Source organism: Vulpes lagopus, chromosome 4, assembly GCF_018345385.1.
Source record: "Vulpes lagopus strain Blue_001 chromosome 4, ASM1834538v1, whole genome shotgun sequence".
Classification (NCBI taxonomy): Eukaryota; Metazoa; Chordata; class Mammalia; order Carnivora; family Canidae; genus Vulpes; species Vulpes lagopus.
In genome coordinates this window covers 38,108,234-38,135,657 of record NC_054827.1, presented here as the reverse complement: position 1 = coordinate 38,135,657, position 27,424 = coordinate 38,108,234, and the positions used below count along the sequence as shown (strand labels likewise).

Genomic DNA, 27,424 nt, shown 5'->3' with positions numbered 1-27,424 from the left:
TGCTGGGCTCCCCATTCACTTCTACGTATAAGCAAGCCTTCTGGCCAGCTCAGTAGCAACATCCAGGTCACGTTTCATAATACAGTGATCAAAGCCTGGTCTCCCTTCTTTATGACGAGAGCTAACAGATACAAGGCAGAATGGGTAGCACTGCATCATGCACAATAATGGCAGGAAACAACCAGTTGCCCTCTGTGAGTACAGAAGGCTTCTGTAGCCATGTGAGTTAACAAAGCAATGGTTCTCAAACTTTGTTGGCATCAGCTCCATCTGAAGGGCTTGATAAAGCACATATGGCTGGGCTTCATCTCCAGAGTTTCTGACTCAGTAGATCCAAGGTAGGATGGAGAATTTGTATTTTATTTTTTTATTTTTATTTTTTATTTTTTTTGAGAATTTATATTTTAAAGAAATTCTCAGGAGATGCTGCTAGTGCTGCTTCAGGACCACAGTTTGGGAACTGCTCTAAAGCGGGGTTTCTCAAGCTTTAATGTACACCTGGGGACATCATTTAAATGCAGAATCCTAACTCACCAGGTCTGGGGTGAGGCCTAAGATTCTACTTTTCCCAAAATGTCCAAGGGGATGTTACTAAGTTGCCAAGCTCCAAGGAAGTAGTTCTCAAGCCTGGGTGCATGATAGAATCACCCAGGGAACTTCTAAAATTTCCATATTCCAGATCAATTCATTCATAATTTTGTGGGTGGCATCCAGGCATATGGAGCTATAAAGACTATTTTTACTGCCAGCTCCTCACAAAGATACACAGAGATTCCTACACCTGTGATGGAGTCATTGCTTCTCAAAATGGAGGCTGACAAGAAAGGTACTGACTCTGACTTCTGTATATCAAGATAGAAGCTGTTGAGGTATTAAAATGCTAAATATCAAAAAAAAAATAAAATGCTAAATATCTGAAGAGATGGAACCTGATGCAGGCTTTTTCTCATCTGTAAAATGGGGGAAATAATAGTGCTATATCACAGAATTTCATAAAGACTGAATGAGAGGATCTATGCTAAGTAGCTGGCATAGGGCCAGGTGCTCGATAGATATTTTAAATAATAATATTATCTGTCATTGTTACTACAATCCAACTGCCCACCTGAAAATTATAAAAAATTATAAAAAATTATAAAAAATTATACTTATTTCTCAATATTACAACCTTCCACATGGGTGCCAGACCAAATCTGAACTACTCTATTGGCAAGTGATTTGTCTGCTGTGGCCAGCCTTGTGTGGAAAGCTCTTCCTTCTATTAAGTTCTTGTAGATTCCAATAATCAATCCTAGTTAAACCCCTTAGATTGCTATAGCACAATTCTCATTTCCCTTCCACATAAGATTCATTAACTTTTAAATCAGTATTCCTTAGTTCTGTCATGGATTAACCGTTCTCTGTTCATATATGCTACATTTCTCATTACATTGTTCATGATTTTTGCCATCCTGACTGATAATTTTACATACTCTCTGGTTTGTTTACATCTCAAGTCTCAAGACAATTTATCCTGGTGTAGTCTCATTAGTGTAGAGCATTAGTGTAGTGACTCACCTTCTTGTTTTAGAAATCATACTTATATCACACAAAGTATGCACCGGTGTTTTTGGTGGCTACATCACTGTTCGTTTTGAGCTTGCTGTGGATTAAAGCTGGAGAATTTCTTTCCTATGTGTTTGCTATACTATGCAACAGAAGGTCTTAGCTTGACCTTGTATGGTTGGTTTTTTTTTTAATAACTGATATGTAAAATCTTACACACTTACACTTTAACACTTCACATTGTTAATTTGTCCCATTTCCCTGCCTCGTGAGATTTTTTTTTTTTGAATTTTGATTCTATCCTTTAGTAAAATCATTTTCTCCCAGCTTTTTTACATACACACTTTTAATAAACACATTTTTTTTGTAGTTTTAGTCAAGTTATTAATTGAAATGTTGGACAGCTGGAGCTAAAAGGCAGGCTTTGCATAAGGACACTAGACATGCTCTTCTAGGTTGAGAGGTATCTTAGCACCATTCAAATGATTACACACCCACCAATTGTATTATGTCCATTATTTCACCATTTTGCCCAGATATATTTACGACCACATTAAATTCTTTGTTATGGCTCATTTTGTCTACTACATTTTCTAATCTACTTAATCTTACAAAATAGGAAATAGTCTGAAATGATTTGTCCTTGAGAATCCATGCTGGCTTGTAGTAATTGTTGCATCCTTATTCTCTCTTAACTATGCCTAGAATTAATACCAAGCTCACTAGTCTACAGTATCCAGAATTTTTTTTCTGATATTAGAAAAAAATATGCCTACCTCTAATACTTACCATGGCTTATAATTTTTCAGTAAAAATTGCATGAGTCAGCAGTCCCACTGTTAAATCTCACAGTACTGTGGAATAGAATTAATGTAGAGGTGAGACGTTATTTAGAGTTGATAGTTCCTTCCTATCTTAATTTTCCCTGGGTTTTAGTTTCTTCTCATGAGTGCTTCATCTTTTAATACTAAATTCTGCAATAAATAGAATATGCTAAGATACATAAAACTCCTGATCCTGAACAGACAACTGGGCAATGAGGATTCATGTTTGTTTCTTTTCTAAATTGAGATATAATTGACATTATAACATTATATTAGTTTCAGGTGTACAGTAGGATTCAATATTTATTTAAGAGGATTAATTTTTTTTAATAATTTTTATTTTTTATTGGTGTTCAATTTACCAACATACAGAATAACACCCAGTGCTCATCCCGTCAAGTGCCCCCCTCAGTGCCCGTCACCCATTCACCCCCACCCCCCACACTCCTCCCCTTCCATCACCGCTAGTTCATTTCCCAGAGTTAGGAGTCTTTATATTCTGTCTCCCTTTCTGATATTTCCCACACATTTCTTCTCCCTTCCCTTATATTCCCTTTCACTATTATTTATATTCCCCAAATGAATGAGAACATACGATGTTTGTCCTTCTCCGATTGACTTACTTCCCTCAGCATAATACCCTCCAGTTCCATCCACGTTGAAGCAAATGGTGGGTATTTGTCGTTTCTAATGGCTGAGTAATATTCCATTGTATACATAAACCACATCTTCTTTATCCATTCATCTTTCGATGGACACCGAGGCTCCTTCCACAGTTTGGCTATTGTGGACATTGCTGCTAGAAACATCGGGGTGCAGGTGTCCCGGCATTTCATTGCATCTGTATCTTTGGGGTAAATCCCCAGCAGGGCAATTGCTGGGTCGCAGGGCAGGTCTATTTTTAACTTAAGAGGATTCATTTGAGAGTCACACAGGGAATCTTAGTGGAAGCCAACGGGTGCCAAAGAGCCTATCTCCTCCATTTTCCCCACCCCAAGCTATTTATTTCTTTGAAATTTACACATAACAGCAGTTTTCATCTCTGCCAGACAGCACTTTCATTCATTTATCAGCTATCTTGCTTCCTAAAGCCCAAATCCCCAAGCATAAAACATCTTCTCAAATATTCAGAAGTTATGTGATTAGGGTGGAGTTTTATTTTTTCATTTTTCAAATCAACAGATCTTAGTTTTAGTATTAAGTTTGGTTATGAGAACACAGATGTATACACTAGGCACCATAAAGCAGTGACCAACATTTGCATTTTAGCACAATAATGAACTCTCCAGTCCCTTTACTTTGATAAAAAATGTTAGGAGTATGGAAATGCAAAATGAATTTTTGAAATTGCTTCAAAACTTTTGTTCTTTCTCTGCTCAAAGTCTGCTAATGAAGACAGTAGGCTCCCTAAGTCTCATCAACATCTTTGTGCAAACACGGGTTTTTACAGATGTTAATGGAGGTGAGAGGTAATCATCTGACTTTCTTAACATCTTAATCAATTATCCTGGCCACTGTGGGGCTTTTTATTGCAGGATGGGGTGTGTTGTGTTTTGATTTTTAAAGGTATTATACAGTTGCTTAAATAAGCAAATAAAAATATTCTCCTAAATGATTGAAATTTGTTAATTTATTTCTTTCTAAAGTTTGTACATTTACATATATCATATACATATTTTAAATCTTTCACTATTTTGCATAATTTCTATTACATAAAAGCCACTTAAGTTCAATTGATTTTGTTGTTGTAAAACAACAAATTATCCCCAACTTATAAAAACACAGAACAGTTATATTAATAAACATTTACACAATAGAGAAAAGTACTATATATATATCATAGCTTCTATACATATCAGGTGACACACTTGTCTACATGGTTAGGTTTACTTTAACATCAGTGAAATGGAGTAGTATTTATATACAACTATTTTAATAAAAAATAAAGCAATTGTAAAATGTAAACTTAATTTTCAAAATAGTCTCTAAATGCTTTAACAATATCCGCATAAGCTACTGTTCCATTAAAAAGATGACCACCATAAATGCCATAATTCTCTAGGAGATGGCATGTCTTCAGTCTGGTGGGTGATAATGAGGAACAGGTTTCCAGTACATAATTCAGTCCCACTAGCTTACCTAAGTCTGCTAATGCTGACAGTCTGGCCACTGAAAAGGAGTAGGCTGCTATTTTGTCACTAATTACTTTCACAATTTGCAGGGAGTTATGGCACCAGGACTGCAATGAAACTGCAATGATTGGTGGAGAAAACTTTGAAGGTAAATGAAAGTTCCACACTGCCAATTAGTTTGAGTCACAGAAAACATAATCCAGTTACTAGGTTGGACAAGTTAAAAGCTTGTTCTATATTACAGGATACATATTACCACCCTCCTGCCTGTCCTACAGTAATCAAGGCTGACAGTATTGGTTCTCCACTCGTATAAATTTCTGTTCTAGAAATGGGCTCCTAAAACCTGAGGTAGAAGAGAATGGAGGGAGGCATTTAGGCCTTTACCCAACAGCTCTCATCTAAACTGAGCAGAAATGCTAAGCAATAAGCACTGAGCAGAAATGCTAAGCAATAAACTTAGTGTTCCCTGACCCTTCCCACAGAACTGAAACATTATCCATTTCCAGAAATCTGGGTGCAAAGGCAAAATATGTGGTCTTGGTGTCAGTCAGAAAAATTTTAAAATACCTTTGTCATATGTCACCTCCAGTAACTCAGTCACTCTCAGAGTTGATATCTTTCCTCAGCAGGGTCTACTCATTAGAACAGCTGGATTCCTAAAGCCAGGGAAACAACATTGAAATCCAGGATGTGCCTGCTGCTCAGTAGAAGCCCAAGTGGAGTGGAAGGCCAGAAGAGAAGCTCCTCTTTGCAGAGAGAATACATTGTCATCCTCTGTAGTGCCCCAGTATTCAGGGGTCAGAGCAAGGAGCCTCAGACCTACAGTACTGTCCTTAACCGAGCTTTCTGAATAGGACTCTCTTGGGAGTGTCTAAAGTCTTATCTATGCAAGCTCACAGGGAAATGGTAAGTGAAACTCCAAATTTCTCTCCATTAACCAAGATTTTCAGGAATTGAAGTGAAGGTGTTTATGACACTATTAGTGAGAGTTTAGTTCTTTACCCTGCAAAGGGAAATATATTTTAGCTAAGTTTCTTTTCATCTCCATCTTTACTGTCATTGTTGATAGAAAAGTGCTTAACTGTTCAGCATAACTTCAATCTGAGCTTTCTCACCAGTATGGCTGAAAAGCGAATGTGGACAATTCATATTAATGCTCCTATGGTAAGCGCCTTTTTGCTTCTCTATTTGTGTTCCTTTCTCAAAGGAATGATCTCCAGGGCAAGCAGCAGTGCCACCCTGGTAAACAGTGAACATCAGCCTTCTGGAATGTCCCCATGGTACTGCAAGATGTTGGAGACTGGCTGCTTATGAATGATAAGAAAGCCTTCAATTTGGTGGATGTGATATATATGTATTCATATATTTGTTAAAAATCCGATGCTTCTCAAAGTCAGACTCTAGAGCTCAAACTCCTCCCTAGACCTTAGAAAATATTCCTGTGATGCAGTTTCCACCCACTTCGTTCAACATTTTTACACCCTGGCCCTTTGTGTTTTAAGTTTGTATAACTTAAAACATCCACTATGTATACATGTGTGCAAGTGTATGTACACATGTGGGAGACCTACATGTGTAAGACTTTCCCCTTACACACCTAAGGGGGCAGTTAACTGGTTCTGAATCTCTCAGGAGCAGAGGACTGACCACATGTATGTCTACCTTAAATGGAAGGCAACCAGCTCACATACTTCCCCCTCAAGCCCTCTGATTTCAATTTGGTCTAATTAGTCTCATTTGTATACCTTAAATAAGTATCCTGATGGCATTAAAAATCAGTGTGCATATATACTCTCTATACAGTGGATATTATTATCCATGCCAAATGGTTACTTGGCTTTATAACATACATGGCTTTATATGAAAAGTCCAAACATTTCAAATGATTAAGGCCCAAAACGAAACTTTATTTTTGCTACTCCTTTTATGTATACTTTCTGAATCAAATGGATTCTTTTGCAAATCACTATAATTTTTAGAAAGAAACACACTCTTGCAGAACAAAGATCCTTCTGGTTAGTCACAGAGCCAGTTTACTGCATGTCAATAACAAATTAGGAAATATGATATATTTGCAAAAATAGTTTGAAACTGTAGTTTAATAAAAAAAAACTCCAATGTAACTACCAACACACTACTGTAGACTGGAACCAAAGATTGGTCTTCCATTCTACAACTCCAATTCTCTGAATCAGATACAAAGAATAGGAGACAGTATTTTTAAAAATATACTGCACTCAACCACTCACTCAGACATACTCAGTTGCTGCTTTAAATACACCAAACATGCTGGTTAATATACATTTAATCTCTAATTATATATTTACACACTGTAAGATAAGCAGTAAGCTCAAACAACTAAGGCCAGTGGCTCTTCTTTGGGGAGAGGCAGGAAGAGACCTAAATATAAAAATATTAAATTAAGTTTTAACCTGGTCCACAGCCTGCCCTAAAATTCTTTTACTTGTGACACTAGATGCTAATTTGTACAACTGCAAACCTAGAATATAGTACCTGATCTTGGGAAACCCTGATATACTTTAACATTGTAATATTTCTTTAAATTAAAGAGGGTAAAGAGGCGGTGCTAGAAGAGTGGCTTGATCTACTGTAAAATAGACACAGGCACAAAAATGATATGGTGGGCACTTATTTAATTCTTCTGAAAGCTCTATTTTTCTGGACTAATTACAACAATAAAGAACATGTGCTTTAAAGCATCACAATTTGTAATAAGCCCAAAACTGCCAGTTTGAGTTTATGGTTAAGCGCCCAGAATACTGAAGTTTTTAAGACTGCATAGGATGTCTGTTTTTTCCCCCTCTTTCCATGTATCTAAAATTACAATGAGCTACCCCCTTAGTGTTGTACACAGTACACTGAAATAGTTTCACAAAGTTAGTTCAGAGTCATTTTGCCCTGGTGATTCAAAGATCAAAGATGGAATTTTCTAACATAAAATCTTATTAAAAATCTAATCAAAATATTTTAATTTAAGTTTAATAAAACAGTACCACTATATATATTCTCAATAACTGCATTATATAATCAATCCTATGAGGTTTTTACTTGCTTTTCATATCACACTGGTTATTAAAGATAAAAATAAATTTGATATACATATACCATATACTGATATACAGTCTACACAATGATACATATACATACGTACAACTATAAATAACCACAATACAACATTGGCAGGTGACAGAAAGCACTTTTTTTGATGTCTGACATACTATCGATATGAATATTCTCCAAAATCCTGCACTACTACAGATACACACATAAATTACAAAGAACAAGCCAAGGAGATTTAAGGAAACTGTATATACAATTACTTAACTTGCAATATTTTCTTGCTGTTGCATTCAAGTCAACAAACTATCATGCAGATTCAAGTATTTACTGACATTCTGTCTATGAAGATATTCTCTTTGCATGCAATGGGCGTTATTATCCTAAGCAGAATGATGCCCACTTGGGATTTGGATACTATAGGTACAAAAGGAGAGTGGCAATGGCTTTGGACTTTAGTCCCCCTTTTATCAGTGAGACATTGAAAAGGATTCTGAGAGGAGAAGCAATGACAAAGCACTTCCCTATCATTTGTTGGGATTATTTTATAGTGAACTACTGACCTTTAAAGTCTTGTAGGTGACTTGACAGTACAGGATGTCAAAAGGCTAATGGAGATATCTGTTGACCCAAGGCGAAGGCAGACGAATGGCCTGAACTGGCCTGGGAGAAGAGACAGCCAGAAAGCTTTGGAGCAAGGTAGCTGCAGAGGGCTCATCATTGCAGCTGCAGATGAGCCCTCTGCTGTCATACAGCTGCAGTCACAAAGCTGACTGATCTCTTTTTGTCAGAGCAAATTAGATGCTGAGAAAAGATGCTATTTAAATCCAAAGTCACACTATTATTCATTAACTAAACTCTACTTTAACAAGTCCTTGGATGCCACTTTGGTTCTTTGTTTAACAGTGTTAATGACAATTGGAAAAAATTGTCATTTGAAAAGTGAAGAGATTGTTCACCGCTGAAACTAGGTAAGGTAGCTACCAATGTGCTGAAAACTTGACTAGGTCCATAAGTGCTAAAGTACAGAAATTTGGATCTATAAGGCTGAGAAACTCTCTGTGAATTCAAAATCCAATGACAACTAACTGTACTCAAGAAAGTCTGGCTAGTAAGAAATAGAGAAACTTCTGAAAAGTTCAATATTCTTCCCATTGTCTATGATTAGGGATAAAGACAGAGAAGAGGTTTAGCTCATACCAAATCAGGCCCTTCCTTACCTAAGAACAGATTTTCAAGCTTTTTACATCAGAAGGAGTAATAGGCCAGGAACAGCAGAAAACTCTCCTTCACTTCAGGTTGTATAAATTATTATCTAGCCTCAGAAGTTCTATGGTTTGGCCACAGGGTAAAACACAAACTCAAGAAACCACCTGTAGCTTGGCCTTGGAAAGCCAGCCAATTTTTCTTTCAGAATTAATTCTCTCTTATCACTCCTGACTAGGACATTGTCCTATCTTCTGAATTAGTATAACAGAGAAGTCTAGACAGTCTCACACAGTTGCTTTCTACCGTCTTTATCTAGGATCAATTGGAACTACAGTTTTACCAGTGGACTCTCCCACATATTGGTTTTACTTGAGATTAATTAAAAACATGGAAGTATTGCTTGGTTGAAGTAGGTGTTGCTAAACGTACCAAAATGTTTCTAAAAAGCGCACTTTAAATAAGGGCTATAAGCCTGGCAAAAAAAAAAAAAAAAGAGGACTCTGTATGCTAGTGATTAAGTTTGATTGCTATCAAGAGATTTCTGACACCTGTAAAAGTCAACATGCAAGGTGGGGGAACAAAGCCCGAAAACTCTCAAAGATTTTATACATTAGCCACGGTCAATTATGCAACAAGACTATCACCAAGGTGTTTTGATGACTATCAAGATTTTCTGTACAAAAAATATTAAGTGTATTTATGTGAAGGAGAATAATAATTTACCACATGGAGAGAAATCCCAAGGCTCCTGGTGCTGAGATATGGGTGAGAAGTGGGAATGGGAAGAAGGAAAGGAGAAGGAGAGGTCCCCTGTACTGTGAACAAGGTAGCAGGCTTGGAATAGCTGTGAAAGGAAATGTCTTCAATTTCTTCTGACTAGATATCATAGTAAAAAAATTATCACAAAGGAAAATGTGGTTGGCTATTGGCAAGACTCTTAGAATCTAGTCAAATCAGGGACCACTTCCTCCTATTGAATAAACTCTTGGCCTGCTAGGTGCACTGACAGCAAATAGGGCAGAAGTATTCTCAACCCATCCCCTGCAGATGGGCAACATCATGTCAGGGCAATCTAGGATCCTGGCTCACAGAAAAACCTTTTGCAGTTGTTTTTAAAGAGGAACTATGCAAACATAGTATATGGCAGCTTCAAAATGTCCTTCTCATCCATTTATCTATTAGCATATCCTACAGAAGTTCCTGTAGGCTAACAGTAGTAAGTCATATAATAGGAATAATGCTGTAGTGCTGCTGATGCTAACTGAGCATTTCAGAACTACTCTAAATGTCAGAAACACTGTAGCAAGGTACCATTTCATGTCTATTATATACTGTAAGTAAAATACACACAGACATTCTATATACACAGACACAGTCACACTATGGACAAACACATTCAAGCCAATCAGGGATGTTTATTTTTCTTTAGTTATTGAAGCTCAGAGATGATATAGTCTAGGTATTTTCTGCTTGGTATGAGTAAGTATCTAGGCAGAAAACAAATAGGTTAATTATTCAGATTTGAGGAAGAGAGATGATTCCCTCATGGAAATCTTGGATTTGGTCAGAAGCTACAAAAACGAATCAGGTACACAGCGCTATATTGGGAACTACCTTGTTTTTTGGGTTTGAAACATAAATTAGTCATTGCCTTCATGTAAACAAGATAGAGGGTTAGATTGAACTTTTCAAGGTGTGGCAAAATACTTATCATAAAGCAAGCAGCTACAACCTTAGCATGGGGTTTCTCTTTTCTGGGCACAAGCAAATATGGGCATTTATATAGGTAAAGGAAGTAAATGTTAATAAATAATCTTGTGATTAAATGCTGGTACATCAGAACAATACAGCATTAGAAACCACCATGGTTTAATAGCAGGTTTTCCCTAATTTACCAGAACCATGCTATTCATGCAGAGTCCCTGATTCTTTGGTCATAGTACCTTTAACTAATAAACTGAGCACAACTATAGCAAATATGTATGGGAGAGAAGAGTATTCAAAGTGATTCTATTATCTCTGAAGTCATGAAGATTATAGCTTTAATTATCACAAAGTATCAAGGTTTCAAAATCAGAAAGTTCTAACTAATAGAAGGCTCAATTTTTACTTTTTATACCTCTACAGGAGAATGTGATGTTTATTATCCTAAATTGCAAAGGGACCATCACTGGAAAAAACTCATGACTGTAAGGTTAATAAAATTTGAGTAGATAGAAAATAATGATTTAAAATAAAGTACTTGTTCTCAGGAGAAAGTTCAGTAGTAGCGGACTGAATTGGCTATCAAAAAGACTGAGATAAGAATAAACTAAGTAACCTTGCTTATGTAGCCAGTAGATTCCAGTTTTCCAATCACAATTCATTCAATTTATTACTTTCAGATTTATTTTAAAGAATCAATATTCATTGCATTGCTGAACAACTGCAGCTACTTTTTCCTGTCTTACTTTGTTTTGATTTAAAAAAGAACAAAAGGAGTTCTGTTTTCAACATTATTTTGTTAGGAAGACTCCAATATTTTACAATCAGGAGATAACACCATGCCTAAAATAACCTAATTCCTGAATGGCAGAGTATTGACGATAGAGATGATTCTGGATTCCTAGTCTAGACCCTGGGAATGAGGTAACAATTTCCTGCACACCAATGGCAAGCCTACTGCTACAGCTCCCCAAGAGTCGATTATTGCCACTACCCTTTAGGAAACAAAATGAACTTGGTGTCGTCTTTCCACAACCTTCAATGGCGAAAGATTTCACTTTCTCTTTCCTTCTTTGGCTGAAATGAAATCAATACTTCAAGGAAGCTAATGCACTTCTTAAGTTCTCCAGTCCTCTGATCTTCACACCTCCTATCCCTGCTTCCAGCAGAGTCAGAACTCAACAGTAAGTGTGAAGATGTATGCACATCTGCATCACAGTGGGACATCTTGATTCCCAGAATTTTAATTCTTAACTGAATTTCTATGAGTGCTCAATTTCACCTCAGTGACTGAGCAAGATTTCACATATAAAGGCTTATATTAACTCTGGCTAGAATTTGCTACACTACCAAGTTTGTCCAGTTAAATGTTCCACAAGGAATTTAATTTTTTAACCTTAAAAAAGTATAATAGCTGATTTGAGAATACATAAAACAATTGAGCAGAGTGCAAACAAGAAAAAACCAAAGGAAAAGTGACACATAATCATTCTGAAATCATGATCCCTTCCCCTCATGAAAAAGGTGCATTAGTCATCAAGTAGCAAAAAAAAATCATCAAAGCCAAGAAATCAAGAGCAAAGAGACAATCAGTACAGAAACTAACAAAGCTATGCAATAGAAAAGGTTACTAATGCACCATTTAGTCACAGACTGTTTAAAAAGATATTCACGGGTTTACCAGAAAGATCTTGAAAAACTCTATTTTGCTCCATGACCAGTACTTCCTGGTCACAGATGGATTCTAAGTAACTTTTTGCTTAATGCTTGGTGTTTCAGGTCGGTGATCTTTCCTCTCTGACACGTTACGCTTGACCTTGGCTGTAACTGGAGATGAATCTGGGTTCAGCGAAGGACTTGAATGTGACTTCTTCAATCCTACAGCCTCACTTTCATTGTTACTCAGGAGCTCCTTGCCTCCTTCTTTTAGAATGCTGACATAAATTTCATAACGGGTTTTCTGGAGGGAAAATCAGAGAAGAATGGTAGTCAGTACACTGTTCATAATGCATGGAGGAATCATGCTTCCTCAACATTGAGGCTCAAGAATGGTACATGCTGGAGGAGCTATCACCTCTGGTTGTGGGCAATCAGATGGCCCCTATTGCGCCGTCACTCGAGCTTCCCTCACATGACCTAGGCCCTCACTTGAACCTAGTTTGGATATGGTTGTTTACTTCTTTCCTACTCTCCGTACTTCTACAAAGAATCTATGGTGAATTTACTCTCCAGTCCCCTACAAGACCACAACACTTTCTAGAAGCTGCTCTGGGTTTCCCAACATCACTTTCTGTTAGAATTATCAATTTCTCAGAGTATTATGGTTTCTTATAAAACTTCATATAATATTTTGATACTTTTCTCATACTACAAAATTTTTTTCGTCATCAACTATTTCTTGAATATTATGTTTAAGCAGCCATTTCATTCTCCCATCTCCATGTATGTTTACCTAAAAATACCTGGAAAAAAAAAACACTGCAGAGATTTTTTTTCTCTAACTGTAATTGGTGCTTTTGTTTTTATCTAGGTCACTACAGAACTATATAGTATACTATATATGATATATATATATATATATAGAAAGAGAAAGAGATCTTGCAAATTACAGATGGGATGGGTCCCAGGTTCTTGATTTGATAGATTCTAGTCAAAAGAAGCCTTTCACCATACTGCTTTGACACACGAAGCATTTATAGAAAACCTAATGAGTTTTATTTCTAAACAAAATGACATGTCAGTTATAAGTTATCACAACAGAGGCAAGCAAATTCTGTTATGACTATAAGTCTCTTAAGGGTTTTCCTAGTCAGATTGAGATTTTGTATATCTTAGTTTAAAGTTAATAATTATGAGGTTGACGCTACTGGAAGTTACTTTTTTAGGTTGTTTTGTTCAAAAGTGGGAAAAAGTTGCTAGTAATTAAGCTTGCTCTGAGTTTGGTATCTGTGTGGAGATGCCAAGCTTTGCTTGATGATGATAATGACATATATAGGCAGTACTCATCATATGCTAACTTTAAGTCATTAGTACAATAATCATGTATGTAATTGGTACATTATTATCCCTGTTTTACAGTAAAGCAGATAGAGGCAGAGAGAAGTCCAAAGTCAAAGTTTGCAAAGAAGCTAGGGTTTAAACTTAGGAAATCTGACTCCAGAACCCATTGTCTAAGATATAGTTCCTCCCTGGATATGAAAATATATACATGTATATTTTAGGATGACCACTCTGACAGTTGTTGGTAATTTAGTCAATCAAAAGGGATTCTCAATCCCCTATGCTACTCCTATATTCCTCCCACTACAAAGATTCCTCTCACTGTAAAACATGAATGCTTTCCCAGCCCCTCTTGCAGCTAAGATGGGTCATGTGATAGTCTTGCCAATAAAATGTAAGGAGAAATGTATTGAGGAGCTTCTGGGAAGGTGATTTTACTTTCTGATAAGGGGGCCAGGCTTTAGAGGAGAAACTACAGGTGCAAGGCCCCCTTTCACTCTTATTTCTTCCTCAACTTAGATATGATTGCTTAAACTACACCCCATGACATAGGGCAGTGGGCACGAAGACTAAAGGACCAGATGGTAGCTTGGGGAAAACTGGAAAGACTGAAAGAACCCAGGTTCTTGAAGATATAATCAGTTGGATCCAAATCTAAGATTCCCTATTATCTCTGAATATCTTGTAAAGTATGAATAATAAATATTTTTAGGGTTTAAGCCACTGTTCATCAGGCATTGTCAAATGCAGCTGAAGGCATTATTAACTGATATACATTCCAATTTTAATAAAGTAACAAAGTAGAAGAATAAAATACTAAGCTTATCTCAGAAAATTGTAAAAGGGCTTAATAAGGGCATCTGCTAATAAAAAATGTTATCAGTATTACCCATCAGTCAAATCAGGGGACTGAACTAAACAATATCCAAAGGGCATACTAGTTCTAAAGTCTTATTTATTATGAAAGTTTATTATTTTAATCTATCTCTACACTGCTTTGGTGGCAAGATAAAAGTGCAGGAGGAACTACTCCCAATATGAACAACCTTTAGTAAAATGATCTAAAGGCAGTTTAAAAAGAGATTTGGAAAACCAGCAGAAGGCATACTATTTATGAAGCTGGGGCATTTATACAATAAAACGGGTATGAAAGATGAATTTTTGAGATGACTTAAAGGGGACAAAAGGAGAGAAGGTAATAGCGCCAATTTTCTAGTAGTCTTTGAAGAAACTGATACCACTGGGAAAATTCAACTAAAAAACACATAAAGGGAAAACCATTTCAAACACTAATTCTACAGCTTTTACACTAATTCTACAGTCAGTCAACAAACAAAAGGAATAGCACAGAAGAGTAGGAGCATGAGTCATCAGATGAAAAGAAAAGGCAAAGCAAAGGATGATAGGGGACTAGAAAATGAAGTGTTTAGTTGTTGTTAAGAGAAATAAAGAAAAAGAAACTGATGGGTCTTTATAAACTTCCAAATGGCTTTACTCTGTGTGTGTGTGTTAAAAAGGTTTACAGAGACAGAGACTACCAACCCCACTGATGCAGACTTGCCTTTTAGCCTTCTCTAAAATCAAACCAAATGCATACTGAAAATATTTTAGGGCGTCTTTAATCTTAGAATTATTCAGCGGGTAGAGTTTCCTCATATTCTTCTGAGATTACAGATTCATCTGAATATGTAAATCTCTATCTATCTAAAGGCTTGCGGCTAAGGAAAATGATGTGGGAGAGTTTATTTCCTTTCTTCCTTTCTTTCAGAGAAGATGTGATTCTTATCTCTTTTTCTAAGACCAACTGTGAAATTTAAGTTTGAAGTTAAAGCTGGGGAGAGAGGAAGATGGAGGAGTAGGAAGATCCTGCACTCACCCCCTCTCAAAAACATATGAAGGGTACAAATACGTGTAGTGCAACTCACTCTGAGAAAGAGCTGAAAACTATTATGACTCTTCACAAGATAGGGAGAAAAAGCCAAATTGAGAAGGGCAGGAAGGGCAGAGATATGGTGAGGAAATAAATCCCTGACTTAGGGACCCACAAGGGGCAGAACTATTTATTACAAGTGTGGAGGTCCTCCTTGAGAATTGTGGGATTTAGCCCCTACATTACACCCTCCCCCTGGAGGTGTACACTGGGAAGATGAATGCCTATGACATTTGACTTTGAAAATCAAGTGAATCTTAACTCTGGGAGAGCCAGAAATGGAGACTCCACTCTTAAAGGGCCTGTGTGCAATATCACTCAAAGCACAAAAGCAGCAGTGTGAAAATACTTGAGATATCCACAAAGGACATTGATTGAATAATTTTAGGGCATGTGCTGGAGGTGCAGGGATCTAGCAGAACTTTCGCTGGGGATGGAAGTGTGGGCAAGTGCCATTTTTAATGCCCTCATTTAGCCTAGCAGGCTTGGTTGGCCGATGTCAGTTCTGACATTCTCCATCTCTCTTGCTAGCCTTTTGCCTCACCCTCCCCAATCTTTCTGTCCTGGCAGGTGCTCCTCCAAAATAGCTCCCTACCATCCCTGCAACACCTGGCAGGCAGCATCAACCAGGACCTGTGCCCTTCCAAAGCAACTACTGGCCCATGGAGGGGGATCAGGCCTGCTCACCAGAACTGCTGCAACAGTTACTTGAGTCTTGCAGCCAGCCACAATGGGTGCTAGTCCCACCTCCAGTACACCTGTAAGTCACACCAGGCTGCACAGCAAGCCATAACAGAGGCTATCCCCACCCACCAGCATGCCTGTAGCAGCTGCAGCTGGACCTCTTAGCCAGTCCTACACACCAGTACATCTGCAGTAGTCATGACTACATTACAGCCAGCCTGGCAAGGGGCTAGCTCTACCTATGAGCACTCCTGAAGTGGTGTGGCCTAATCACAACAGGAAAGCACAGGCAGCCCACACAGGGGACATCCCTAGAGTGCCTGGTTCTGGTCATCAGGGAGAGTTGCTGATTCCCAAGATACCTTCATTTTTTAAATTTATTTTTTATTGGTGTTCAATTTGCCAACATATAGAATAACACCCCACAAGATACCTTCTATATAAGGCCACTACTTTTAAGACCAGGAAACATAGCTGACCTACCTAATACATAGAAACAAACACAGAGAGTTAGACAAAATATAGAGACAGAGGAATATGCTCCAAATGAAAGAACAAGGCAAAACCTTAGAAAAAGAACTAAACAATATGAAGAAAAGCAATCTACCTGATAAAGATGATCATCAGACTTGGGAGAAGAGTGGATGAACTCAGTGAGATCCTCAACTAAGAGACAGAAAATATTAAAAAGAAACAAATCAGGCTGAAGGGTACATAACAGAAATGAAAAATACCCCACAGGAAATAAACAGCAGGTTAGAAGATACAGAATGTATCAGAGATCTGGAAGATAAGGTAATGGAAATAATCCAAATTGGACAGCAAAAAGAAAAAAGTTTAAAGTAAAATGAGGATAGGTTAAAGGATCTCTGGGATAACATCAAAAGTACTAATCTTCCCATTATAGGAGCCCCAGAAAGAAAAGAGATAAAGGGGTAGAAAACTTATTTGAAGAAATAGCTGTATAATTCTCTACTCTCGGGAAGGAAACAGACATCCAAGTCCAGGAAGAAGAAAGAGCTCCAAACATGAACCAAAAGAGGTCCGCATCAAGACACACAATAATTAAAATGCCAAAAACTAAAGATAAAAAAGGATCTTAACAATAACAAGAGAAAAGCAACTAGTTACATATAAGGGAACACCCACATGACTCTCACCTGATTTTTCAGCAGAAACTTTGTGGGCCAGGTTGGCTAGCAATATGAGTAAAGGTTATCATGTCTAGTTTAAATCATGATTCCATTCCTGGGGCTAGGTATACTGACCCCCTCAAAGAAAATCACAGGTCTGCTAGCATGATGGTAGAGGTTGCTAGGGAAGCAGAAAAGAGTGCGCAATACTATACAAGCTTGTTTGACCAACATCGATCATTTGAACATGATCATCAAGTTTTCAGTCTCTAAACTGGTACATCAGATAGTTTAAAAGCAATTTACAAATATACTCCCTGTTGATTCACTGCTTGCCTTGCACACTAGCTTTAACTTAACTTAAAAATGTTTATTTTTAATTAATGTATAGTTGCCATACAATATTAGTTTCAGGTGTACAACACAGTAATTTGATATTTATATTTGTTATGAAATATTCACCATGATATAAGTATTGTTAACATCTGTCACCATACAAAGTTATATAATCTTACTGAGTATATTCCCTCTGTTGTACTTTACATCTCAGTAACTTATTATTTTATAACTACGGTTTGTGCCTCTTAGTCTCCTTCACTTATTTGACCCATCCCTGTACTCCCTTACCCATCAGGCAACCACTGGTTTCACTGTTATTTATGATTCTTTTTTGTTTTGTTTTGTTTGTTCGTTTTGCTTCTTAAATTTGACATAAAAATGATGGTGTCTTTGACTTCTTTTACTTAACATAATACCCTCTAGGTCCATCTATGTTGTTACAAATGGCAAGATCTCAATCTTTTTTATGACTGAATGATATCCCACTATGTGTGTGTATATATACACACACACTAAATCTTCTTTATCAGTGGGCACTTAGGTTGCCTCCATACCTTGGCTATTTTGTGTGTGTGTGTGTGTGTGTGTGTGTATAGACATACACACACAGAATAGTGTATATATACACACACACTAAATCTTCTTTATCAGTGAGCACTTAGGTTGCTTCCACACCTTGGCTATTATAAATAATGCTCTGATAAACATATAGGTGCATATATCTTTCAAATTAGTCCTTTTGTTTTCTTAGGAAACATACTGTTTTCCATAATGGCTATACCAGTTTTCATCCCCATCCATCAGCTGTATGGAAGGGTTCCCTTCTATCTACATCTCCACCAATATTCTTGTTATTTCTTGTCTTTGATATTAGCTATTCTAACTGATGTGAAGGTAATACCTGTGGTATCTATTTGCATTTCCCTGATGAGTAATGACGTTGAACTTTTTTTGCTTCATTATCTGTTGGCCATGCATATATCTTCTTTGGAAAAATGTGTATTCAAGTCCTTTGACCAATATTTAACTGAACTGTTTTTTTGTTTGTTTTTTTTTAATTTTTGGTGTTAATTTGTTTGTGTTCTTTATCTATTTTGGACACTAACCCCTTATTGGATATATCATTTGCAAATATCTTCTCCCATTCAATAGGTTTTCTTTTCATTTTATTGCTAATTTCCTTTGCTGTGCAAAAGCTTTTTATTCTGGTGCAGTTATTTTTGCTTTTATTTCCCTTGCTGAGGGAAAAAGACGGTCTTTTCTCCAATGTATATTCTTGCCTCCTTTGTTGAAGATTAATCAATCATGTTATTGTGGGTTTATTAGGGCTCCCTATTCTGTTCATTGATCTATGTGTCTATTTTGTCTATGTGCCAGTACCACATGTTTTGATTACTCTAGCTTTGTTAGTATATCTTAAAATCTGGGATTATGATACCTCCAAGCTTTATTCTTTCTCAAGATTGCTTTGGCCATTTGGGGTCTTTGCAGGTACCATATAAATTTTAGTATTATTTATTCTAGTTCTGTGAAAAATGTTATTGGTATTCTGAGAGGGAATTCATTGTATCTGTAGATTGATTGCATTGGGCAATGCAGACTTTGTAATAATTCTTTAACAATTAATTCTTTCAATCCATAAATATTCCATATTCTTTTGTGCCATTTAATTTTTTTCATGTATGTCTTATAGCTTTCAGAGTACAGAACTTTCCTTTCCTTGGTTAAATTTATTCTTAGGTATTTTATTTTAGTCTTTTTGATGCAATTACAAATGGGAGTTGGTTTTTTTTTTTTTTTTAAGATTTTATTTATTTATTCATGAGAGACCAGAGAGAGGCAGAGACATAGGCAGAAGGAGAAGCAGGGCTCCATGCAGGGAGCCTAATGTGGGACTTGATCCCAGAACTCCAGAATCACGCCCTGAGCTGGAGGCTCATTCAACTGCTGAGCCACCCAGGTGAGTTTTTAAAAGATTTTTTCTCTTTCTGCTAGTTTGTTATTAGTGTATAGAAACACAATGGATTTTTTGTACATTAGTTTTGTATCCTGCAACTTTACTAAATTCATTTATTGGATCCAGTACTGTTTTGGTGGAGTCTTTAGGGTTTTCTATATATGACAATATCATGTCATCTGCAAATAGGGACAGTTTCATTCCTTTTCTAACCAACTTAGATGCCTTTTGTTTCTTTTCCTTGTCTGCTTGTTGTAGCTAGAACTACTAATACTGTGTATAATGAATATGGCAAGACTGAGAATCCTTGTTTTGCTCCTGATCTTAGGGGAAAAGCTTTCAGCTTCTCACCACTGAATACCATGTCTGTTGTGTGTTTGTCATAAATGGCATTTATTAAGTTCAGCTATGTTTCCTACACATCCATTTTGTTGAAAGTTCTAATAATGAATGGATGTTAAAATAAGTTCACTTGAGCATGTCATCTTTGCTCAAAATTCTCCAATGGTTTCTCATCCTTAGAAATCTTTCCCAACCTCAAATCCTTAAAATGGCCTAGAAATAGCAATGCCTACTCTTAATACTGTTCACTGATTTATTTTTCTCCTTAGTACTTCTATCAGGCTTAAATTTTACTTAGAAAAATCCTGTTTCTCTTTCTCCTGCCAATCCTAGAATATAATTACATGAGCTTAAGGACTTGGCTTTTGCACAGAGAACACAGAGAACACATAGAGTACACTGAATAAATGTTGAATGTTTGAATGAAATGAGAACAAATATGAAAAAATAAAATTTCTCAATACACCTTCACATATTTTCAACTCTCAATATGGAAAATACTAGAAAAATTAAAATAACATGTATATAAAGGAGGAATAGATGCCTGATGAATTCCTAAGTCAGTAACTCCTGGGGACACACATAACTCTTCAGCGTTTTACCATTCCTATGTTTTCCAGAAAAACATGAAGGGCTGACCCTGTGGAACAGTAATGAGACTCATGACCCTCTACTCATCAAAGACTTGTTTATTTTCTTCCCATGTCCACATCTACTTGAGTATGGTCATCATGATGACATGCAGGGCAAACCCTGCACAGTGCAATGACAGGCAGGCTGCTATGCTTAAAACAGAGGGTCTGTTGGGGTGCCTGAGTGGCTCACTCAGTTAAGTGTCCAACTTGATTTTGGCTCAGGTCATGTTCTCATGGTTGTGGGACTGAGTTTTGTGTTAGGCTCGAGCTGAACATGAAGTCTGCCTGAGATTTTCTTTCTCTCCCCCTGCCCTTCCCCACCAGTTTGACCACATGCACACTCTCTCTGAAAAGAAATAAATAAAATTTAAGAATTAAATTTTCTCAGTTTTCTCTCTTTCTCCCTCTGTGCTGAGAAAGATAAGTAGTTTATATCATATTTTTATGGTAACTAAAACAGACATATTTCTGAGCATCTCATATAACAGTAAATGAAGACCCACTTTGAGCTTAAAAATAAATTGAGAAGTGGGACCACTGTAAACAGACTATGGTGGCTCTTTTTCTGATAGTTACTAGACATTGTTTTGACATGAAGAGCAGCTTCTACATTTACCTTCTAACAACAGCAGCCATTATAAAGATCCAAGGATTATTTTTCAATGGTTATTTATATCTGAATTCCCATGCTTGATCATCTACATGTAACTTACATCACATTTACCCTTGGGTAAATACTTCAATACTGACTGAAGAAACTAGACTCCCTGGGTCTGAGAGTAATAGCCTTGTCAATATTAATAATCATCTGTTGATAGTAAACAAATAATAACAATATTAAAAAGTTTTTTTATATTAAAATTTTATACCTTTGCTGTGATAATAATGTTCATAGCCAGATGATAAAAAAAGGAAGAAGAAACAGCAAAAATTGAATGTTTTAGTTAATATAATTTCATGCCACAAAGTAATCACTATGTAAGAATTAACATGGTCCCTCTAGGGCAAGTGAAAAATGAGACAGAATATAAAAAAATGAGTGAAAAGCAATGAAAAGACTGGTGGCAATGAAAAGTCTAGTCTTGGGGTCAGGTGGCCTGCTGTTGACACTGCCACTGTAAGTGTGGCATTTGTCTATATTCATAAATTGTTATTCACTCTTTGTTATGTAGTTCTGTCAGAGATATTTCTTTCATTAAGGAAGGCAAAGAAAGGGATGCCTGGGTGGTTCAGTGATTGAGTCCCACATCAGGCTTCCTGCTTCTCTCTCTTCCTATGTCTCTGCCTCTCTTTCTCTCTCCCTCTCTCTCTCTGCGTCTCATGAATAAATAAATAAAAATCTTAAAAAAAAAAAAAAAAAAGAAAGAAAGGCAAAGAAAATTTGAGAATAAGATGTACCTCAGGGACAATTTGCTGCCGTAGGCCAAAGTTATATTTTTTATTTTATTTATTTATTTAATTTTTATTTAAAATTTTTTTCATTTTTTTATTTTTTAAAGCTGTAAACTAGGCTTTATTCATTTTGGCCAAAGTTATTAAAAAAATTGTCTTAGTCTCTGCTGATTCATTCTCAGATCAATTCTAGAAAATCTGGTAGTTGTATGTTTAGCTTTCTTTCTCAGGAATTCAACAGTGTGAATAGATTTCTAGCAGTGTAACTGCAAAACCTTAGTACACTATCAAAACAATTTGAGATGGGATTTTACCAAATCCAAGTATAATAGCTACTCTCTTACAGAACTTCTAAATTTTTTTTTTTTTTGGTGATTTTGTCCATTCAGGAAGCTCTCTTCTTTAATCTCCTTCTTAAGATTTGCTGTTTTCATGAAGCTTTATGTGACCACCAAGAGCTAAAGACAATTCAAATGATTAATGCCTTCTTTCTCTACTAAAATAAAATTTTCTTCTGTCTGTAACCTCTTGACTACATTTTTGTTTTGCTATATTTGTTTATTAAAAAGTTGGTCTTTAATTACCTATAACAATGCTTCTCAATATGTAGAATATCCCTTTCACTAGCAGCAATGCCTACTGGGGAGGAATGGAAAACACTATGTCTAAGGCAAGCAAGCTGTTGCTTAGGTTGAAAAAAGAAAGAAAAACAAAAACAGAAAAAGAAAAAAACAACCAAACTATTGATATAATTTGAAAAGAATGTATATGCATCTGATTGAACAGCTTATTTTCTCTTGAACCCTGCATACCATTTATTTCATTTAAAGGTAGACTATATCCTTTTGATTTCTGATACATGAATACAATAGTAATAACCAGAATGAAAATAACACTGTACTGGCAATTTTAATTTGGTACTGCCATTTGTATTCAGACCTCATTGCTTTAGCAATCAAATCCTGAATACATTTCCTCCTGACATTTGCCTTTCTCATGCAGGTAAGGTAAAAGGACATTCCAAAATGAAGGAAGGAAACCAATAATGTCATATACACGGCAAAACACTTTTGCTCTTAGATTTCTACACTGGGAAACAAACTAAAAAATAAAAACATGCAAACAATAGAGGAAGGAACTCTTCAAGTAACTGCTTATTCAAATAAAGACTGTTCATCTCCATTTTGCGTTGTATGGAATGATGGCAGAATTGATTTGCAGAGACTTTATTCTTAACAAGCTGGCTCATCCACCACTACCTGCTAACTTAAGAAAGCAATGACATTCAAAGGAGCTTTCTGGGAGTTCTTATCTGAAAGCTATGCTAAGACTTACATTTTTAAAAAGAAATTTTTCCTTTATGTGACTCTCATATTAGGCCTCAGCAAGCAGTGGTAATGCACTGCCTAAATATAGCAAATATACACATTTCAATCTGTATAGTCTGCATTTGTGGCTTTCTGGGAAAATCTGAGGAAATGTGAATTCCACTTTTTTTTATTTCACCTCTTGGCTCTCTCTCTTTTTTTAAAAAGATTTTATTTATTTATTCATGAGAGAGACAGAAAGAGAGAGAGGCAGAGACACAGGCAGAGGGAGAAGCAGGCTCCATGCAGGGAGCCTGATGTGGGACTCAATCTCGGGTCTCCAGGATCATGCCCTGGGGCAAAGGCAGGTGCTAAACTGCTGAGCCACCCAGGGATACCCCACCCCCCCCAAACGAACTTTGTGGCTTCTATTTTAAAAACTTTAAAACAAAAAGCTTGCTTCTGTATAATAATGTAAGCAGAAGGAATCAAAAAGTTCTACTATATACAAGAAGGACTGGATTTGTAGAGAGCTTTTCTGTCTCCATTCTTTTGCCCTTGGCCCTCCCAGCCCAGATATTCCTATGGCATTCTGTCTTTGCCAGGTGGGAACTCAGCCCTCCTCCACTGCACCTAGAAAGCTCTTCCACTGGCCCATTAGAGAGCAAGGGGAGATGAATGGTTATCAGTGGATCCATTCCACCTCCTGGTCCAGCTACTGCTCTCCTCAGGGCCTGCCTGGCTGCCAACACAGGGCACACAGGTCCCCTGCAGTGCTTTTTACCTTTGTAGAAAAGGAAAAGGCTTGGATTTTTAAAAATATTTTTAATTCATTTATTCACGAGAGACACAGAGAGAGAGAGGCAGAGACACAGGCAGAGGGGAAGCAGGCTTCCCATGGGAAGCCTGATGTGGGGCTCAATCCCCATACCCCGGGATCACAGCCTGAGCCAAAGGTAGATGCTCAACCACTAAGCCACTCAGGCACTCCAAGGCTTGGATTGTTAAAGAATAGTCCTGATTCCTGCTAAGAAATAATTTTTAAAACACTGTTACCTCTCTCAATCATTTACTTTCTCTTGCTTTCAAAACCCTTTCTACACACCCAGTCTTTATTAGTATACAGATTTCTATCCCTTTTAAAAAATTAAAGTCAAAATTCTTAAAGTCCACAAAGCTCACTTAGAAAATAGTACACATTTTGTTTTCTTGGTGGAAAGTTCAAGAAATGAATTGTTTAGTTCCAAACCCACCCTGGGGCATTCGTACAGAGAACTGCCATCCACAAGGCTTCTGGCTCTGGGAGCTCTAGCTACACCTATTCTCAATGGACCCACACAGTTTGGCCTTGTGTGAGGGTTTTGAAGCAGCCAAGTATAAAGTTAAATATAAAAGAAAGTTCAAAAAAAAAAAAAAAAAGAAAGTTCATTCTGGATTAATGGTATTAAAGTTTGCTGTTAAAAAAAAATGGAAAAGATATTGTCCTTTGAAACAGGGATACAAAGTCAAGTTTTACATACCCAAGTTAAGTAATGTGAGCTAGAGAAACGCTATTTATCTGGACAAATGACTAAATTTAACTCTTATGGAATAAAAGTTTGTCTCTTACTAAAATTTTCCTTATGGAACTCACATCTAAAACATCTAAAACAAAATTTTAGTTTTTATGACAACATTTTTATAAAAACTCTTAGTCTCTTGGTTTATATCTTGGTAATACTTCTGATTATATTGTAATTCCCTAAAGTCATATCCCTTAGCAGCACATTCCCAAAGTCCTTACTATAGCTTGTCACAAATTCACAGTTCCACAAAGGCCAATGCCAGTCATAAGGACCCAAAGTCAGTCTTTCCAAGAAATTTTTAAAAGGTCGGATTTGAGGAGGCTTTGAAAGACCTTGGCTTTAAACTACCTTCCCCACTAATCTTCCATGATATTTCATTCCTGAGATTTATTAATTGCTTTTGAGCTAAAAGCATTTTTACACTTTCTGTATTCTCAGTTCAAATGTCCCTTTAAGAGAAGTACCATAAGCTACTATCTGTGTCCAATTTTGAGCCTGTCTTGGTAAAGCAACTTCCCAACAGTGGAGTCAGAACACCAAGCAACCCAACCATGGCTAAGTCCCTTGCTCTTTCCAGGTCTCAAGTTCCACATAGGGCACTGAAGGGAAATGGAAAACCAGCCATGCTTTACTTATTTCACAATTTTGCCAAAAGCCAGACCCGGTCAGGGAAGAAACCTGCTGTGAAAACACCTTGCACATCCCTTGGTGTGTGTGAGCTACACCTCGCAGAGGAACACAAGTAGACAAATTATTGAGTACTCCTAAAAGAAGTCTATGACACGAACAGAACCAATTTCTAGTCTTCCAAAGAATGTTGGCTGAAAGTTCTTACAGAAAACATCTTTTGCTTTGCATATGGTTTTATTCCCTAATATTTCCAGAAATTTTTTTTAAAAAAGTTTACATTTTCATTATAAGTCTTTTGAGTAATTTTAAACCAGATACATCTAAAGAATCTCAATAGCCTGTTACAGCACCCCACCCCAAAGCCTCTTCATCTCAGATTAGATACTGAAGTTTTTAAAAGTCTTATATCAAAAACATATAGATTCTTCTAGAATAAATAGGAAAAAAGTCTAATGTAGTTAGAGATGAAGTATTCTGGGTGAAAATAAAAAAGCAAAACCAATATACACACCACCTTTTCATTGTTCTGATTCAGCAGGTTAATCCAAGAGAAGGATTCAGCACCAGCAGTTAACAAACAGATGAGACAGGGAGGGTCATTTAAAAAAAGTCTACAGGAACCAGAAAGGAGGTGATTCACATTGTTTGCATAAGAACTTTCTTTGTAAGGGAAATGTATTTCGTTTCTTCCTATCTCAAAAGTTACTGATATGAAAAAGGACACAAGGCTATAGGCAACATCATTCACACCAGGTGAGCCTCCTGTTTATTGTATTTCTAACCAGAAGTAATAATCAAAATATTAAACTACTGCTACAGTGCTAAATCAGAATGAAAACCACTTGCAAACCATTGTAAAGCTTTATAGATGCCTAATAGCTGCCTATCAGCTCACTTACCACTTCTTAAATTAGCCATTAAATCTACCCAGGCCTGTTACCAGACCTCCAAGTCCCTGACTGACTTTTAAGCAGATTTAATGGTTTTATACATGTATTAGTCAATACAGCAGCCACTACCCTCAGGTAGCTAAAGTACCTGTGAAATGTGGCCAGTCTGCATTGATATATGGTGTAAGTGGAAAATAATTACTAATTCTCAAGATTTAGTAAGAAAAAAAGAATGTAAAATATCTTAATATTTTATATTGATTACATGTTAAAATGATAATGTATTTTGGATATATTGTGTTAAATTTATAAGTTTATTACAGTAAGTTCCACGTGTTTCCTTTAATTTTTAAATGTAGCTACTAGAGAATTTAAGATTACATAAGTGATTTGCATTATATCTCTATTGGATAGTACTGGTCTAGATCTCCTGACATCCCTAAATCAAAATATCTTTTTTTTTAAAGATTTAATTTTTTTTTAAAGTAGCCTCTACACCAAACATGGGGCTTAAACTCACAACCCCAAGATCAAGAGCTGTATGCTCTATGGATTGAACTAGCTAAGTACTCCCACCAAATCGGAATATTCTTGTTCTATGTTTAACACTCTTAGGGGTCTCCATGAGACAAACTAATAAACTAAGTGGTGGTAATACATCACTCTCTTCAAAAATACAGAGTTGGAAGGGACATTTAGCCCTCTGGGATCTTTGGGTTAGTTCACCCAATCCCATTTCATTTTTAATAGCTAGGAAACTGAGGCCCAGAGACAATAAATGTGTAACAAACACATCAAGGATAAGATTAAAACGGCCTCCTAACTCCCAGTCCAGTCCTTTTCCCAATTTTACTATTTTATCACTGCATTTGCCCTTATCCTGCAGCTAATACCTTAACCCAAAGCAGTGACCCTCATGAGAGCAAATATTTCAGGAATAAGGAGGGATATAGGGACAATGAGTCATTTTAAGTCATATGGCTGGCTGTTTATTCTGTCTTCTCAGGTATGGTCTTAGCTCTTTTTGATCATCTACTTAAAATATGATTCAAAGGATCCTGTTGCTTAACTTCTCCTTTTAAAAGCATATATCTTCACTTACAGAGTAAACTTCTGAGCTTCTTA

At 36.6% G+C, this 27,424-nt stretch overlaps 1 protein-coding gene across 1 annotated transcript in view; it reads right to left on the bottom strand.

The window, feature by feature from the left end:
- Positions 1–3,507: 3,507 nt before the first annotated feature.
- The window catches only part of PSD3 (pleckstrin and Sec7 domain containing 3), a 569,820-nt gene continuing 545,903 nt past the window's right edge, over positions 3,508–27,424 (bottom strand). Inside the window, exon 16 of the mRNA XM_041753212.1 lies at positions 3,508–12,455. Coding sequence (XP_041609146.1) covers positions 12,240–12,455 — 216 coding nt within the window. The 3' untranslated portion in view covers positions 3,508–12,239. The remainder of the gene's footprint in view (positions 12,456–27,424) is intronic.